At 33.9% G+C, this 19,768-nt stretch overlaps 2 protein-coding genes across 2 annotated transcripts in view; both read left to right on the forward strand.

Annotated features, from left to right (window-relative positions):
• The first annotated feature begins 10,463 nt into the window (after positions 1-10,463).
• LOC117341430 (piggyBac transposable element-derived protein 4-like) lies at positions 10,464-16,080 on the forward strand. Its single transcript, XM_033903280.1, has 6 exons — positions 10,464-11,040; positions 12,245-12,371; positions 12,606-12,764; positions 13,308-13,490; positions 13,724-13,896; positions 14,291-16,080. Exons 1-6 carry the CDS (start codon positions 10,989-10,991, stop codon positions 15,460-15,462), a joined length of 1,866 nt encoding a protein of 621 aa, XP_033759171.1. The 5' UTR covers positions 10,464-10,988; the 3' UTR covers positions 15,463-16,080.
• Positions 16,081-19,545: 3,465 nt separating this feature from the next.
• LOC117340565 (peroxidasin-like) overlaps positions 19,546-19,768 on the forward strand; it is an 8,033-nt gene continuing 7,810 nt past the window's right edge. The window contains exon 1 of the mRNA XM_033902325.1: positions 19,546-19,646. Coding sequence (XP_033758216.1) covers positions 19,546-19,646 — 101 coding nt within the window. The remainder of the gene's footprint in view (positions 19,647-19,768) is intronic.

Consider the following 19,768-nt stretch of genomic DNA (forward strand, 5'->3'; position numbering starts at 1 on the left):
CAATCCCCGCGTTATTGCTGGTTATTACAAGAAAGGGTGTCCCTCCCCCTTGCGTGGAGATAATGACACTGAAAATGGACATGTTGCCAAGATAGAGAATTTTATGATGAGGAATAATTCTTTTATTTACGGCAGAAACACCGCAAATAAGCGCATTTAAATGTGTTTTAGGAAGCAGTTCTACAAATTCTGCGCTAGTTTTATTGACAGAAAAAGGATTATTCAATACGAATTATCTTGACAGATATTTGATCCAGTTCAGCTACATGTACATGACCTTGCTGCCGGTAAGATAACATAAAAGAAAAGTGTCTGTCAGCAAGTAAACGGTATGCTTACAAAGTAACAAAGCATGGGGTTTTATAAACTGACGCGGATGCTCATGTAGATATGTTCTAGTTCAGGTCCTTCATTCTGCCTTAAACTTTCAGTACATTAATTTCATTTGCAAGTCATTGCATATCAATTACGATATGAAAGTACATCAGACATTGGGCTTTCACGATAGCAATACTTTGGGTTTATACAATAACATGACAACGGTTTTACAGTTACACTACAGTGGGTTTATAAAATTACAAGAAACCGGAATTTCAATGTAATAGGACATGGGTTTAACAGTGTTTAGCAGAGTTCAACAGTTTTGGATATATTTTTGTTGGTGCGCCATACTTATTTTATACATTTTAGTAGTGACCTTTAAAAAGAAACAAAATACAAAACTTATGACACCTGTGAACTTGACGTGGGTAGAGGTCATTCATTCAAACAAACTTGAAAACCCTTCGTTTCATCATGGTACAGGCCGAATATCATAAATTTGGGCTGTCGGATTTTGAGACGAAGTTTTTAACGATTTTCTAATACATTTCAACCCCGTGACCTTGATGATAGCTCACTTGCCCTTCGGGAAGTTGTATTAATACATTATGTTTACCCAATGAATCGACAGACATTCCTCTGTTAGATATTGTTACTTAACTTCAGACCGTGACGGGATCTAGACCTTTGCATGTGTGTTAAAGGAGGAGGAGTAAAACGAGCGGTGGAGGGGTGCTCTATCGCAGATGACGATTCGCTGAAATATGTTCAAAATAAATACAGGTCGTAATCATAGTTATAAAAATAGGCAGTAAGATTGGGATATAATCAAATCATGTATTAATTGATTTGATTATACATCTACTGACCTAGGGGTATACTTTTTAAAACATCAATATATATTAGAGTACCCTTAAAAGGCGCTGACTTGTACAAATGCACAGTTGTTGGCTGAAAGTTCGGAACATTTATTCTACTATATAGTTTTACAATATTAACATTTTGTCAGTGAATTTTCCTGACTTGTGCTGTTGATAGACCGATTTTACCTAAACGTTGCAGTTTAAAGAAAGTGGTTCATTACTTTCCGTTGCCATTAACCAAACGATGCTATGGTGAGCACATACATTGAAATGCTACCGTGGGAAATATAGTGTTGTTTACTTTAATTACTTCTAACGTTGAATCTTGTTAATAACACGCGGAAACTATGGATGTTTCAAAATATCATTAACCTGAACTGCACTGTGCATCGACAATTTTATGCATTTGATACGTTATAGCAATGCGTACGATTTAGTTTAATTTGTAGATTTTTGTTTCTATGTCTTTAACCCAAATTAACTGATTGATAGCTGCTAATCAATAGCAATATAACTTAATAATAGTCACAGGATGACAAATAAGATATAGTATATAAATTCAAAATAAGTAATATAAGGAGGGAGTAACGTGCCCCGCCAGCCTCTCCAGTTAAGCTCATATGTTTAGTAGCTCGTATATGATAATCAACATATGCAATTGCAGCAAAAATATGGATATTTTATATCCTAATACATCCTTTTCACAGGGAGGACACACAAAGCATTGCACTGAACCTAACGTTAATGATTCTATCGGCTATTGATCTTTTGTGATATGATATGTACAACGCTTTACAAAAGATGCTAAAAGTACAGTACAGTAGCAAAATTATACCTCCGGAAATAAGTAACCCGTGAATGCAACTTTCCCTTTTTCGCCACTTTATATCATACTCTTCATTGTTCAAGGGTCATCGAAATCCAATGATATCAGTGATATTTTTCAATCCTATGGATAACTTTCACTACTATGGTGCAAGTTAACTGAAGTAACGTTATCAATTGTTAGTAAGGAGTATGGCTAACCATGGATTAACCATGGACCTTACTGTTTGAAAACTTCATAAATTTCAGCGTTTCCGGGGGATCAGTTCATTTGTATTACAATCATATTGCACAAAATAATCATGTCGCTTTGCCCAAATTATATATAATGACATATACCATTGCTGGGCGAGGGACCTCGTTCCTTTGTGATTTCAGTAAAACCATTGAGATCATGATCCAATAACCATGTATGGGGTCTATGGGCATCAAGATATAAACTTTATCCTGATGTATATATACGCCGAGGGGCTTTCACCACCCCAATGAACTTAGTTACTTTTAACACAATCATTTAAGCAATGAACAGTGGATCTAATGGTGTTATAGTCGATATGGCAGCCATATGCATGGTGGGCAAAATTGCATGGGAACCCATTAGGCTTTCCATGCTACATTTGCCCATCATACATCTTGCTGCCATTTCAAATATAACAACATGAGAACCACTGTTCAATGCTTATATTTACATTGTTGTACCATTCTCGTTAAAAATCTTTAAAAAACAAACAGTTAACCAACAAAAAAATATGGTGGCAACTGCCTCTTAGCATTGTGTCAATGACGAAATGCGGAGCAAATGTAAATATATTGTTAAAACAATCCCTTTACACCCCTCAGGAGTCGTATGGGGGATATATCTTGAAGCAGTTGATATCCCAATTCCATAGCCATATATAGTATTGTTAGAAATCAACAAATTAAGCTAACAACGAATTGAACATAAACATTATCTTTACGTTTGGTCAAATCCAACCAGGTGAGCGATATAGACCCTATGGCCTCTTGTTGTATTAAATGTTTATGATACAGATAAAACTGATAATAACCAGAGATAAATGTTGTTGATAGGATGAATTGTGTAGATAAGGAATGTCAGAGGAGAGATGCGAAGGAGCTCGAATACACTTAATGAGACACAATATTGATTGTTCAATAACTCAACAGATACAGACACCTTCAACTGAATTATTCAGCAATGATATTTTAGGTTACCCTTGAACTATGCCTACTTTTAATGTCAATAGCATAAGAAGGTATTGAGATATTGAGATGTCCTTTCCCTAACCAAGATGACTAAGGTCATGACATTACTCAGTTAGCATGCTGTTATAGATACCCACATAGTTTATTCATATGAGCTCACCTCAATCTACGTTCACGGTCACTACGGTAAGATGTGTTTAGTCCTAGTTTAAAAGCAAATCATTACAAGACAGTATACTCCATAACTCTGGTAACTGAAAAAGCCATTGAGATTCTTGTTAAATTTGTATTCACTTTTGTTTTGTGATTATCTAATTTGAGTTTCGTTTGGTATTTATACCTGATTGAAGACATTGTACAATTATTAAGTCCCCCAAACGAAGTTTCTTCTTCTTGTTCTTCTTCACAAAAACTTTTTATCGGATTCTAATGAAACTTTGCACGAGTATAGGAGTGGGCTGGGAGGGGGGCAAGAGCTTTTTTTTCGAAATCGAGTTAACAAAATGGCCGCAATAGCGAGTCTTCTGATTGGCTGAAATGTAGATATTGTGCGATATTGGCGAAAATTGGTATAGAGGGTTTTGAGGGAAGGCGAACACAATGGTACCACTTTCGAAAACCTGTGTTGCCATGGAAACGAAAGGGAGTTATATACTATAATTGCCATATGGAATGCAAGAATTTGAATAAAATACTCCAAAACATTGACATTAAAGTCTATGGTCCCTATGACACAGCTTAGACAGTTCCTTTTGAACTCAACCAAAGCGCATCATTGAACCAAAGGTTACAGCCCCCAAAATATTGCATTTATTTCACATAATTCGCAGATATAAAACTAGGACTCCGAGACCTACTTAGGGCTTATTTTTCAATCAGTTCCTTTTTTTTTACAGGTTTTGAACTGGTCAATGCATCAACATTATGAGGAAAGATTCCATAAGTAACTTGGAGTTTTGTAGTAATAGGGCCAATTACGAATTTGACCCTCACTTTAACCACCCAGTCTACTATTGGACGTACGAGACACTCACTAATCCCCTATCACACTAAAGACTGTAATAGTATTACGTAAAAACCAATCTTAATTAGAATATATACATCCCGTCTCTCGACATAAAACTATTGAAAACATCACGGACGAGACTTAAGCAATATATAACCAACAGATGATAATATATAAGCGTGATGTTTCATAATCAAACATTTTACCAATAAGTATTCAACCGAGAATACAAAATGCTGGCCCTACAGCTACGGTGTAGGTGTTTATATAATATTTTAGTATACGTGTTTGTGTATTTCAGAGTGGGCTTGTCCTTTAAAACGGCTAAGTTTGTCTGCATCGTGAAAAGCGCCATATGTGATGTCGCTTCTCTGTTTGATGTGGTGCAGTATGAGGTGAGGAATTTCCTTTTTAATGGTATAAGCTGTACCGTTGTCAGCAAAATGGTTATTGCTCGGAATCAAGTTGTGTCTAATTGGACTAAATAAAAAAAACCTACAAAATGAATTACTGTTGTTCAACCTCGTTAAATATCGTACGAAATGAAACAGAACTGCATATTAAAAACGTAAATAATTTTCATTTCAAAATACAAGACATGGATCATTAAGAGAAAGCTTTCAAACTTGTCAACAACTTGGCGTATGGAGTGAGTCCACTTGAAACAAAATATCCGTGGTTAATAAAATACTTAAGCTATTAACATTAACTTAAGTTAAGTAGATTTAACATATTGCTATTCTTGCTGACATTAAGGAAATGAGAATGAATGCATTTTTGTTTATAAGCAGGGCAACCATCTGAAGGAAAGGACGACGGAATATATTTATTGGGATTAGTATTAAAGGATCGTGGTATACCTATTAACGGATGTGTTTACATTAGAAGATTAATTGATAACGCCTTCATTGTTATTTTTGTGTATAATAGCATGGATAGTTAGATTATAATATACGCAACAGTGGGGATACATGTATATTAAACACGAATAAATGGAGTACTTAGTAAACACAATCATACTTATTTTTAAATGGAGGACTGCACTTCGTTGTTTTCATTATCGAGTACAAATATATTGATCAAACGTTTGCGTAAAAGACATTAAACGTATGGACAGCAAACATAAGGAGTAAAGTGTCTTTCTGATGGTTTGACCAATAGCATTAGCTTGCGTCCTGTTCATATCTGTGAAACGTGTTAAAAAATTGAGTACTATTGTTTTGGATTAGGGTACTTATCAATCAGCTTACATGCACAACATGTAGTTACATGGATGTTTGAATAATATAGTAGTTATTGTCATTATTGTAGATAGTAACGTTTGGATTGTGTTGTATTCCTCATCATGTACGGTACATCGATGATAAGAATTAGATGTACATTCATATCGTTATTTAATTGGATTACACTATTTTTGGGGTATAGATAGATATACTAATTTCCGGTTATAAATACATATGTATTACATATAAACATATGTATACATATTCAATGACCTAATGGTGTACGATGTATCCGTAATGTACATGTATATAGATATATAACTGAGTGGGGAACATTGTACGGATTTGTTATTTAGTAACATATGTTTTCCTTGGCATACTAATTATGATAAGATATAATTGGATTATGTTGTGTTCTTAGGTCGGTATATAGTAATATATATATAACTGGAGTATGTTATCCTCATAAGCTGGCATATAGTAACATATTACTTAATTAAGGATAAAAGTGTCTTTCTAGTGGTTTTATCGAAGGATGACCTCCAGTATGAAATCGATATTTGAAATGGACCGCGTTCCAATAAATACATATTGATACTTTCATAGTGAATTTTATGAAATTTGTTGTAATATAAACATTATTGGACATTTTACATTTTCCATAATTTTGGATTTCTTCGTCGTCTAATTTCTCTTTGTAAAACTGTTACACTTACAAATTATTTAATTACATCTCAACCAGCTGTCTGTCTTTTGAAAGTGATATGTATAATTCCCCTTTTCTCATTGTTATCGGATTAAACCGCGCAATATGTATGTACATTTACCTTTTGATGTTAATTGAGTTAATTAACTGGTCTGGCCAGGTATGACACCTAGCCTCGGACAAAGGTCAATTAAGCTTATTATCTCACCTGTCTGAAATGTGACCATCTGAGTACTAAAATGCCACCTGTCAATCATTTGTATTAACTCTAGCTTAAATACTATGTGTAAGGTTTTGTAAAATTAATTAGAACCTAGAGTTCGGACTGCACGGGTGGATTTACGGACATTCCGGAAATCGCCTGCCGACTCATTCCTTTAATAAATACTACATTTTGGACCGTACCTGACCATCTTGGATTATATATTTTTTCGACAAAAACATCACAACAACCAGAAAAATCGTTGTGATAAATTGGTGGAGAATCCGGGTAACTTGCCACATTAATTTGTATAAGTCAAGTTACGTACAAGATTCCTGGAACCTCTACTGCCAAGCGATATTCCCACAAACAAGAGAAGAAACCGATCATCGGAATCACACGGAACTGGAACTACACCAAGACTGTGTTCGTCATATTTTGGAACTTTCCAGAATAACGTTATAACAGTAAGTCAGGATGACATCGTGTTATAGGTGTGGTAGAAACTTTAACTCTAACCACCTGATGCACTGTCCTGCAAAAGGATGTTACTGTTTTCTTTGTGGAAATGTTGGACATTTTTCAAGAATGTGTTTTGCACGGAGCAGACAATACAGCACACATTGTGTTACAGGATCGTTTTCTTGGACCAGGCAGCGTCCACAAACGTATCGACGTCCTGTTCCTGTCCGCATATCTTCGGACAGCGAGTCTGTGGTGCAGGTAACGCATCAGAAAAGGAACAAATCTTCCTCTAAACGGCGACGAGATTCCGAAAGGCTCAGGAAATTCCGAGACACGAAACAAGTACTTTCTGTTTTACCATTTTATTATATTTCTACCGATGAATTTGACAACGAATTTCCGAAAGAATCTTCCATCACACATCAGATTACCAATCTCCAATCAAAACTTGTACGTGCAAAGTCAGCAATTTCGACTATTTCTGTAAAGTGCGCGAAGCTTGAAGAAACAAACAGAATTCTAGAAGAGGAATGTACGCGTTTAAAAAGTGTCACCATCAACAATTACGTGTCCCAAATAAAAGAACTTGAAAAAGCTTTGGATAATAGAAAGAAAATAATGAAGAGCAAGGACGAGACAATAAACAGCCTTCACATAACAGCCAAAGAAAAAGAACAAACAAGTAGACAGATATCAAATTTAAAATCGAGGATTTCGGAGAAGGACGAGCAAGTCAAACAGAAACAACGGGTGATTTTGAGCCTACAAAATCAGCTTAGTGGATATCATGGTCAAACACAAAATAACAATTCACGACAGCAACGATCGCGCATATCTTTGGAGCAACGAACAGTTAACTTCCGGCCGAACTTTAGACATACAGTAGTGGACAGCTAAGATAGATTTTAAACAAGTCGCGGGACGCGACTTTACAGGAGCCGGAGGGATATTTCATAGTGAATTTTATGAAATTTGTTGTAATATAAACATTATTGGACATTTTACATTTTCCATAATTTTGGATTTCTTCGTCGTCTAATTTCTCTTTGTAAAACTGTTACACTTACAAATTATTTAATTACATCTCAACCAGCTGTCTGTCTTTTGAAAGTGATATGTATAATTCCCCTTTTCTCATTGTTATCGGATTAAACCGCGCAATATGTATGTACATTTACCTTTTGATGTTAATTGAGTTAATTAACTGGTCTGGCCAGGTATGACACCTAGCCTCGGACAAAGGTCAATTAAGCTTATTATCTCACCTGTCTGAAATGTGACCATCTGAGTACTAAAATGCCACCTGTCAATCATTTGTATTAACTCTAGCTTAAATACTATGTGTAAGGTTTTGTAAAATTAATTAGAACCTAGAGTTCGGACCTAGAGTACGGATATTCCGTAAATCGCCTGCCGACTCCTAGAAAGTTTAGTGTAATAAATACTATATCTTGGACCGTATTTTAACATCTTTGGATTTTATATATATTCTACAAAAATATTACAACGACGGGAAAAATCGTTGTGATAATACTATACTGAACGTCAGCTCAAACCCGAGACTATATACCTGATATACAAGTCTCTGCTCAAACAGAAAGACACTTTAATCCTAATGTTTGCTGTACATACGTTTAATCTATTTTACACATAATCGTTTACTCAGCTAAAGTTCAAAATACTCAAACTACTAACAAAGTTGTTATAAAGCATTTAGTAATATTACGGTCAATGTCTATTGCGCGTAAATAATAAAATATAAACGAAATAAAAATAATATTGATATAATTCAATCTAGCTTGTAACAAACATTTTCATTGGCTTTAATGTTTATGTTATCAGCCCATAACGTTCATTTTTTGTAAAACAAATGTCGCCATTTATAACGTCGCTCTTGATTGGCTGATTCTGAGGCGTAATAATTTCTCAGATAAAAGAGTGCACAAATAAGAGCGGATGTTCACGGGGATGGTGAAAAAGGTCAATCGTAAGGTTTGACTTGAATATATCCTTTATGTTATGGAGCCAAAAACAAACAAACAAACAAAAGACGGAGTGTACTTAAAATAAACCGTTTATGTTACATCTCCATAATATAAAAAAAAATATTCAAGATAATACTTAAAACAATTTCATACAGTGCCGGACGCATTTAATTCCGTTTTAATTCAGATCACATTGCCTCACAGGAATACATGGATAAGATACCACCACCCTTTACTGGAACACTTTGTGGAATAGTAAGACAATTCCTATTTCCTTGAAGTAATTGTGCATTCCTGGACGGTAAAAGATGATGTTCGTGATTCAAGAACTGAGTGACTTTCAAGAAGGTGATTTTCGTACATTTGTCGAGTTTACCTAATAGTAAGTATTAACACTCTATTTTTAAAATATTTCTCCCCACTCTTAATGATGTTTTTGTGTATACTTTTCTAAAGCAGTACATACAAAGTTTGTGAGATACAACTGTTGGATACATTGGTTATATCATACGCTGACATGATTAGAGTGCACTTTTTCAAGATGACCGTGCAATAGTCTATAATAGGATTTGGGGAAATTGTGCACCCTTCAAATGACTTTGCGTCTATGGCCATTATATACAAAAAACTATAATTTCTGCTAACTATGGATACATAGTCCATATGCCGACATGTCGTTCTGATATTTTTCATGAAATCATATAAATAATTATAGCTCAATTCAGTGTATATTAATCGAAGTCAGCGGTATGAAAACACAACGAAATATATTCCAAAGCAGTCGGCCCACTCTTTATTGATACACATCTTACAATAACAAAGTTCGTTATTTTACGTAATAATTGCATCTTTGATACTCCAAGGTTACTGTCATAATTTTCACGGGATTGTAGACAAATTAATAATAACCCGCTAACAATAATCATCGCATGTCTATCTTAAATTACAAGTTTATCATCATGTTCTTAATGATAATTACTCTTGGTATATAGTTTATGAAATGGACTAGTTACTGATGTTTACTGTAATGAAGTGTTTTTGTTTGATTTTTTTTTATTTAAGTCCAATACATTTTGTTAATTTCGAATCTTTCACAAATAAATTCATTTATAAATAAGATCAAAAGACAGATTGATGATGGCATGTTCACCTATTTTCATCCGTGCATCACAGCAGATTGTAGCTTGACCTGAAATTCTAAAAAAAGGTGCATTTTCATACTCAAGCAGGGAGTTCCTGCCAAGTCTTGTGTTCATACATAACATTGGTAGCATGTGCCTCGCGGTCATAAACAAGCTAACATTGTACAAGGGGGCGTATATGTATATTAACACCTTCCCGTTCGCATCGGTACTATCGTACCGATATGACTTTTATAACGTCATCCATTAATTTCAAACGCATCAAAATACCCTTTATATGCATCTCAGAAATGAAAAGTAGATATCAACGGAACAAGTGATTTCTCTATTTTATAGTCATATAAATTTTATAATAATTAGTTAAAGGTTAAACAGAACCACACATTTTTTGTTGGAAAAACGTCAGTAAAAAAACTGCAGAAAACGGCGTGAAATTTCTTCACGTTTTCTGTAAATAAACTACTCAAAGTCAAAAACGAAAAACTCGTGGTGTTAAAAGGATTTATAACAATAAAAAGCGGAGATCCCCAAAAAGAACTTGGATGTTTTCTTTTCTCTTTATCATCTTTTTTAAGGAAACCAAGTGAGGACAAATATCATACCTCGTTTTTTTAACATAAACGTTACAATATTTTTTGTTCGGCGGGGGAAAAAGGATATCTGTATGCATCATATTTTCTAAATCGTACGATATCTAAGTCACTACGTTAATTTCCTTTATAAATCAGTTTTTGTTTTGAAAATTGGCGCAGCAGAAATGGAATTATGGTGAATTTAGCTGACCCTACTCAAAGCGAAAAAACGAGAAGCTTAAACAAATCGTGACGTTTGATTTTTTTTTTAATCGTAACGTCATGAAGTGATCATGAATTGCACAGACAGTCAGTGGTGCTAAAATCAAAATCCTACATCGCTAGTTTTAAAATTGGCTGAAATTTATACGAAATAAACTCGTAAATCGACTTGTGTTTCGCTTTCTTCGGGTGATGTTCTAAAAATAGAATCGGTATATTATGGGATGCTGACAGCGACATCTAACCAGACATGGACGCTCCAAACGCGATGGCCGTGGAAGTTCCAAGTGGTGAAAACTATGGTAATTATCAACCCCAAATCCACGTTTTATTATTGAAAATCTTGTCTTAATCAAATTATCATATTAAGTTTCTACTCGTGGCTCGTGTTTTCTGGTGATGATAGATTTTGAGTAATAGGGCTAGCTAGAGTGCAGTCCCTTGAATAGCTAGCGTCCTTAGCTACACATCCTGAAATAGGCCTGCACAACGATATTGTGTGCAATTTTTGATGTAAAACTAAATCAATGGAAAAACGATGTGGACCACATTGATACATATAATATTTTCCCGACGAGGCCTGTGTGATTATTTAGTTTTTCAAAATAAATTCGATATTTTCTTCAATGTAACGTTTGTACAATATGTGAATCGACAGTTGCCGAGTTGGGCGAATTTGACTAACCTAGATCTAGATCAGCTATCTGGTCTAATGCACAGAACAGCACGTGCACGTCACACATTAACAGGTGCTCGTTGTTTTTAATATAGTCAGGACTATGGCTCTAACTCTCGATGATAATGTCAAATCGTCAATTTATTATTGATAACGAGTTTAATTAGTGTCCGCTATTACCTTTCAGCCTTTAAATGGTACCGTGGGCGAGGAAAACATGTCAATAAATGTATCGGGACATTAGGCTACTTTTAATTACCTTACATACTGAAGGTGATGTTTAGAAAATAATAATAAAAGTAACATCTTTAATATTTGCATATTAAAACTAGACTGAAAAAAAATCTTAATGTGATGTTTTCATAAATATACATTGATGTAGATCTACATAGAATCTAGTATGTAGGTATCAGACTGCAAGTTCAAGCAGAGACCTATACACTAGGTCTCTGGTTCAAGTAAACTGAAATAAAAAATAAATATGTGCAAATAGCATAAGAATTCATGAAAAAATATGGTAAGGCTTTATTTACTTGCAAAATGTTCAGTGAAATTTTTAAACATCACAATTTAATTATATATTGTAGTAAAAGCATATAGATACAGCTCGTGATCAGAAGGAGTTGAGCTACAATTCAGAAGGTCCTGGATTCAACATCCATGTTATGTGTAATAATTGTGTACTAGCTGTAATGGTGGGAGAGGGCCTTGTAAATTGTTTCAATAAACATTGTCAAATCCAATCAAGGTCTTGCCAGTACTTTAAATAGGTTTGAATGAACCACACCCATTCTGTCTGTCAAATTTTCATCACTTCTTTTTTTTTACAGATTTTGATGGCTATTTTGAGCCATATGAAGGCTTTGACCTAGGAATGTCAGAGGAAGAAGAGGACTTTCTTGATGACATTATGGCTGATCCTGATTATGTGCAGTCAGATGATGACCATATTGAAAGGTATGCAGCTATAAATGATTTACGCATTTGAGATTCAGCAAATATAGTGTAGAATTTTCATATCTATGGACATCAACACTCAGGATATGTATGATATAATAAAAATCATTTTCAAAATGAAAACCTTTTTTTAATTTGTATATTTAATATTCTTAGTATATGTTTTGAATCTCAAAACAAAGAAAATTAGAACTGTATGTGAAATATTCAATAGTTTCATTATAATTTTCTCAGTGCTGACTCCCAGGATTCAAGTTTTATGGGATCTCAGGAACCGCTTGGTAGCATCTATTGGCAGGATGAGACAGTAGATGATGAACAGTGCCCTGACAACAAACAAACCCAATTTACACCCAATCTACCACCAGGGGTAAATACAGGGAGACTGAGAAAGTGTGTACAATGTTGAGCTTTATGATTTATCAAAGTTTTAGATAAGTTTTATAAGGGGCTATAATATGCCTTTCATTGTCTGTATTTCATTCCACCTGTTTGTCCAGATGAATTAGTTTCAATGGATTTGAATGAAAAAGTTTGGTATTTAGATAGCTTAAAATGTCATATGTATAGATCTGTTTTACTAAAAATACACATTCAGCCAAGTATTTCAAGATAAGATTTTGTTAGTTGGGGATATGCTTGTTTATGATTTAATAGTTAAATCTATGGAATATACCATATTGTGAAATGAACAACATTTTAAACAGTAAATAAGCATGACAGAGTAACATTTATGTTATTTAACTTTAACAGGATTTTCTATTCATCCAACTGATACTTTATTCTACTACATGCATGTATAAGTGTTGCTTACATATATCTTTACATAGCAATATAATTTCTTAAAAAAGCATGACTGCATCTAAACCCTCATATTAAAAACAATGCATCAGGTCTGTATTTTGGTATCAACAGTATTTGAAATTCATGTTTCAGGAATTCCCTTAAGACTAAAACACCGATGGATTTCTTGAGGTTATTTCTAACATCACAGCTAATAACATCCCTGTGCATTGCAACCAATCACTTTGCTGAGTCTCTTGTTAATAAAGGCAAATTCACCTCCTATGCCCAGCCGGATGGAACTTGGTGCAGAGTGACAGAGGAAGAAATGTATAAGTAAGTATTACACCTGATGTATAACCATGCATGTATAGCAAAATTTCAGATTTAAAAGTACACATCAATTGTTGTCGAACAATTTCATGATAAATTTAGAATGATTATAATTCTTCAATGTCTTGAAATTAAAACACTTGACCAACAGTGTGTGTAATTAAATAATATTATAATTTTGCCTGTTTTTTACAAAATGTTTATAGCTGTCTAACTTTGTATTCCTTTTGTCCTAGGTTTATAGGTATTATCATATACATGTCCTTCACAAAGATGTCCACTATGGATAGATATTGGGCCTCAAACTACTTGTATCGTTTCAATCCTGTGCCTCTCCTACTTCCAAAGAGACGTTTCCAGTCCATCCTGGCGTTCCTACAGATAACACCTCCAGCAGACATTGATAAAAGTAAATATACAGATTTGCATAATATACTACCACTGTTTAATAGATGTTATTCAAACTAACCGATCTAAATTACATTCATGAGTACCATGTTATATCTTTGAAAAATTTCATGCTAACTGCACAATTTTGAGAAGAATAGTATTGTTTCAACTTTGTCAGTCTGTCCTTCTGTCTCATGTCAATCTATCCCAGTACATAATATTGGATCACACAACTTGGCCACATGAAAAAACATTTGGCCATTGAAAGATTACTAAAAACACTGGGACTCACAATGCCTTTTCTGCAAGTTTAAAAGTTGTGTCTGGAGTAATGATTTACCTTAATTTACAAAACCCATAAATTCCTGCATTTGTCTAATGTTTTTTTTTTTTTTTTAAATCTTTTCTTGCAGGTGACAAACTCACTCGAATTACACCCCTTCTAGATCATGTCAACGCAGTATCCCAGGAATTGTTCCAACCCTTTCGTCAAATAGCAGTAGATGAGAGAATGGTTGCTTCAAGACACAGATTTTCTGGAATACGCCAGTTTATAAAAGATAAACCTGTGAAGTTTGGCTTAAAGTTGTGGATACTTGCTGATACTCAAACTGGATATACCTATAATTTTTATGTGTATTTAGGTAAAAAACGGTCAGAAATTATTGACAAGGGAAAGGGTTTAGCTTACAATGTTGTTTTCAAACTTATATCTCCTCTGTTGAATCAAGGCTATCACTTATTTGTAGATAATTTTTATACATCATTGAATTTGATTAAAGACTTGCTAGCCAAATCCACCTATCTCATAGGTGCGGTACGCAAAAACAGTACAGCAATGCCACTGTGTTTCAAAACATCTGTTGATCAGTGGGAAAAAGCTACAAGTAGAGGCGATTTCAGATGGCATAGACAAGATGGTTATGTAACTGTACAGTGGAAAGATTGTAGAACTGTTACGATTGTATCTCCAATTCATAAAGGCTCAGATATTACATCATGTGTACGTACTGTTAAACATAGAACTGGTTTTAAGAAAACCAATGTGTCACAGCCTGTTGTTGTAAATTCTTATAATCAAGGTATGTTAGGTGTAGATAAGAGTAATCAATATGTCACACAGTATTCTTCATATTTGAGAACTAAATTTCATTGGTGGAAAGTTTTATTTTTTCACTCCATTGACATTATGATTGTTAATGCCTTTGTATTGTATAAGCAATCAGCTAGTAATTTGCCATCTCATTTTGGACAACTTGAATTTAGGGAATGTATTTTCCAATATATATATGATAAATATGGAAAGCAAGAAAAGATAAATGAAAATCAATGTTTACCTGTTGTTACTGATAAGAGAGTAGATTGTGTGATGTGTAATGCTAAAGCTAGTATACAGCGAATTCCTTTGCCAAGCAGGAAAACATTTATCAAATGTGAACAGTGTAATGTTGGTCTTTGTCTTAACAAAGAAAGAAATTGTTTCAAGTTGTGGCATAATGGAAGTGATGAGAGTGTTAGAGTTCAAGATTGGCATAGGAAGAAAGGTAACTACAGAAAGAGGAAATATGAGGTACATCAATGTTAAACATATACAGAATTTACTGATGCAGTTGTTTTCCCTATAGGAGCAATCTGTATGTTCATTTTCTGAAATTGGAAAATATTTTTCAAAGGTTTATTACAAATGGAAATCTCAAAAATGTTACTTGAGTTTCTTAGAATATGTTGTTACTAACAAGTCATGATAGAATTGCAACTGTATTTCATAAAAAAGGTGATCATCTCTTTTCATTAAGTAATAACTCACCAATACTTTATTATGGGTAGCAACATTGTATGTAAGAACATATTGTTTTAAAATCTAATTCAGTTTTCAACAAGGACAAGATAAATTAAGGAGTTGATAAGTAATTAGTTGACTTTGTTGAAAGGAGCTTATAAGAGAGGTGGTTACACCAAGAACATGTCTGTAATAAAATAATGGATTATCTCCCTTGTTTTGTGCACTTCGGTATGATAACTCCATATACATAGGTACATAACTTTATCATTCAATTTTTATTTACTTTTTCCAAAATAATGTATTTGGTCCATCAATGAAAAAAAACTTATAAATCCAATTTTTATTTCAAACTTGCAGCAATGCTTAATGCACATCAAACTTTCAGCAATGCTAAATGCACATGAAGAACCCCCGAAGACCCCCCCCCCCCCCCCCCCTCCCCTTCTAAATGGTTTCAAAGCAGTGTATATTTTAAGATGTTCAGCCTTTTGCTCTGCGGAATGTAACAACGAAACAGATATATTTCATTAAAAATGTTGGATGATACATAATGATGCTATAAAAATCTGTATTTTGTTGTTTTTTCCATATAGATTCACTGTGTAAAACCTTTCACCAAAAGTTTATTTCAGACTTTTGCCAAGTCATCTTATGAAACTATCTTCATATATGTCTGTAGCTTAAAATTCAATATCCATTAAGCCTTCATGATGTTTTTATATGTGTGAAAAAATAAGTCAAACATCAAAAATCACATTTTTTTTCATTAAAAAATGTGACCTGTGTGATCTTTGACCTTTGACCTTTTCTAGTTGAAAGGTCATAGATGAAAAATATCGAAAGGAAAATGAACTTTGAGTAATACCCTATCTTGGGATATATAACACTCGATATACATGGAAGATTAAAATTATGAAAAAATAGATTTAGAAAACTTGTTCATTTTACCTACAAAAACCCTCAAAAACCTCCGAACAGGAAGGTGTTAAGGCTCAACTTAAATTGCCTATATTTGCCAACGTATTTTAATCACAATATACAATACATTATGAAATTTAGTAGTATATTGATTCGAATTTCGAAACAAACATCCGATAATTAATCACAATTTTTTTCTTTCTCTAAAATATTTCTCCTCGCTCCAACTGGTATCAATGACCTATTATTGATGATTGTATCAACTAAAAAAGACATGCCTAGATCGTCAGATTTGTTTAAGCAGGATGTTTTTGTTGATACTGTAATCTTAAAGTGCACTCGAACATCCTTCTACCGATAAGATAACGTAAAATAAATAGTTTGGTAAAACATATCATTGTCAAACGATGTCGCCGAACTGTGATAAAGCAGATATATTTTTTTTAATTTTTTTTTAGCAGGAAATCGTTGTTGATTTCCTTATCTTTAAGTGGACACGGACATCCAGTCCTTCAATAAAACATGCATTGAAAAAATAAACGTGTAAGCGACGGTATCACTAAACTTCAGCTGTATGTTAACAGTTCTTGGGATCAGTCCGAAATCCAGGATAGCAGCCATCTTGAAAAAAAACTCCACATGTTGCCCCAGTTGGATTTAGCTTAACACCCTGCACCATACAGCCTTTTCTTATATCTAGGACTAGTCAGTAACGCTAGGGGTCTAAAGAGTTTAAAGCAGGCGAAAATAAAAAAAACACATTCATAAACCTGGAAATAGGATAAAAGGGGGATTAATAAAATATCCATACCTTCAATAAATATAATCGTTCTCAAGTTTTGATTCCAAAAGAAAAGTATATGTATATACTCTTAACCATGTCACTATATAGATTAAGTATAACGTGATTGGCAGGCTGCAATCAACCTCTGGGATTATGACTCACTGCCCTGCTGGTAAGAACGGAAAAATATGTAGCTGCGGGTTTCAATTATACAGCATTAAACGTCTATCCGTTATAAAATAATCAAAAAAAATTGAGTTATCAATGTTTAACATTGTACAATGGAGGATACACACCGAGAGGTTCTTGTTTATGACATTTCCAAAAAAGAAATAAAAAGAAAAACTCAAAAGAGACTTTCTGACAATAAAGATGAAAGTTAGAAGGTTGTTGAGGACATTTAATAAACTCACTGCGAGTTTTCCTAACTGTGCAAAGGATTTATAGTTGTTTATGAATTAAACAACATCGGATAATTGTTAACTATTCCTGAGCTCGACTTTGTTCTTGTCTTTATTTTATAGATTATAATGCATTACTATTTTCTGTGATAGCAATGTCCAGTTATCTTGAAAATTGAATTCCAATTCTAATGGGCAAACAACAGTGGCAATGCACTCAGGAGCTTACATATTAACAATTTAGACATTATTACAAAAGTCTAATGCTCCACATGTCCCATTACTTGCAATAAATGTATCGGACCTTGGATGTTGAATATCACACATATCGATTAACATTATTTGATGCCTGATATATACAGAATAAGTGATAAACCTTGGGTGGCCATATTTGTAGAGACTAAAATATTTTTTTATGCATTCTTACTTTAATCCTGTGAAATAATATTGTATTGTTTTTAATAAGGATGTGCCATGTGTATTGAAGGTTCAATAGGAATGTATCATGTACATTGCTATTGCATTATTATCTAGTAGGGACGTGGACTGTGTAGGTCAAGTTTGAATGCATACCGATGAAAAAAAAAAATATTTGAAATATCTTACAGGAATCGAATAAAACCCAGGTGTTATTATGGAACTATATTTTGTTTATTCATGTAGTTGACAACCTTTCCCGCCAAATTTTAATCGGCTGTTAAGCGATTCCATTTATTGTCCAGCTGATACGTTTATTCGTATAACGCCAAAAAGAATGCCGATTTAATTATTTGATAGCCCTTAATGAAAATGAGTGTAACTGTAAATATATAGAGGATATCTAACAGTGTTTTCAGTAATACCAAATATATTTCACGAGTGGGGCTAATATTTTGATATTTTTCACGAGTGCGCAGCACGAGTGAAAAATATCAAAATATTAGCCGCACGAGTGAAATATATATAGTATTACTGAAGACACTGTTAGATATTCTGTTTATTACATTTTTTATCAACGAAAAATCTACCCCGTATGCTAACTAGGCCTACAGCGATAATTTGTAAACAAAAAATGTAGTTCCCCCTGTCCAGGTGCTGAGATATATGTCGGGCTTTCTGATTGGTCAATTATTTTGGTATTTTCTAATCATTCATTTGATTGGTCAAATCAGCAAAAGTGATATTTTTCACTAGTGATACATATGATATTTTTCACTAGTGAAAAATATCACTTTTATAGAATGAATATTTTTTGATATTTCACTGGTAAAAATGTAATAAAAGGCATTATTTTTTATCGTTTACTTGTGTGTAAACTGCATTTTGACGGATATCTAAAAATGATGCACGAAATTTGCCTGTATAGAAGGAGCAGTTTTAAGAATTGTTTTTTCAACGTTTGAGTATTGATAACATTGTTTGGAATTTAAAATGAATAATTTAATTCCCAGCTGTTTATCTTTCCTGGACCCTGTTTCTCCTATAATCCTCACTTTCAATAAGATTACATATGTTGTGTATTCTATTAAGAATTCGATGACACTAACCCTTAATGATTTACACGCACTCGCACATTCTCATCTGTTTGTACACAAAGACCTTTAACATTTGTGAACATGGCAAATCTTGTTACCTTTAATGCGTATACAAAACAATTTGCATCATTTCTAGGATTCAACTATGCTAAGATGGCGAAGAGGTACACTGCCCTGTCCTCGCATAACAGAACGTGGGTTAACAATAACCTGCCAAGTCCAGTTACAAACAGTCCTCCAAGAAACAAATGGACACTACCTCTACCGAATGCATAGTCCAGCAAGTCCAGAGTCACAGTGGACAGTTAAGGCGGTACAAGAAGTGGACCATCTTACACCTAACTACAAGACATGTAATCTCCAGTTCTCGTGAGTGTCTCCCATACATCAACAGCCCATGATGGAAGTATCAGCAGCAACCACTGAAGAGGAATCTGTTTGCATTGTAATTTCTTCTACACATCAGTGGTGCTAGGTATGATGAACACAAC

The sequence above is a fragment of the Pecten maximus genome, chromosome 13 (genome assembly GCF_902652985.1).
Source record: "Pecten maximus chromosome 13, xPecMax1.1, whole genome shotgun sequence".
Lineage (NCBI taxonomy): Eukaryota > Metazoa > Mollusca > Bivalvia > Pectinida > Pectinidae > Pecten > Pecten maximus.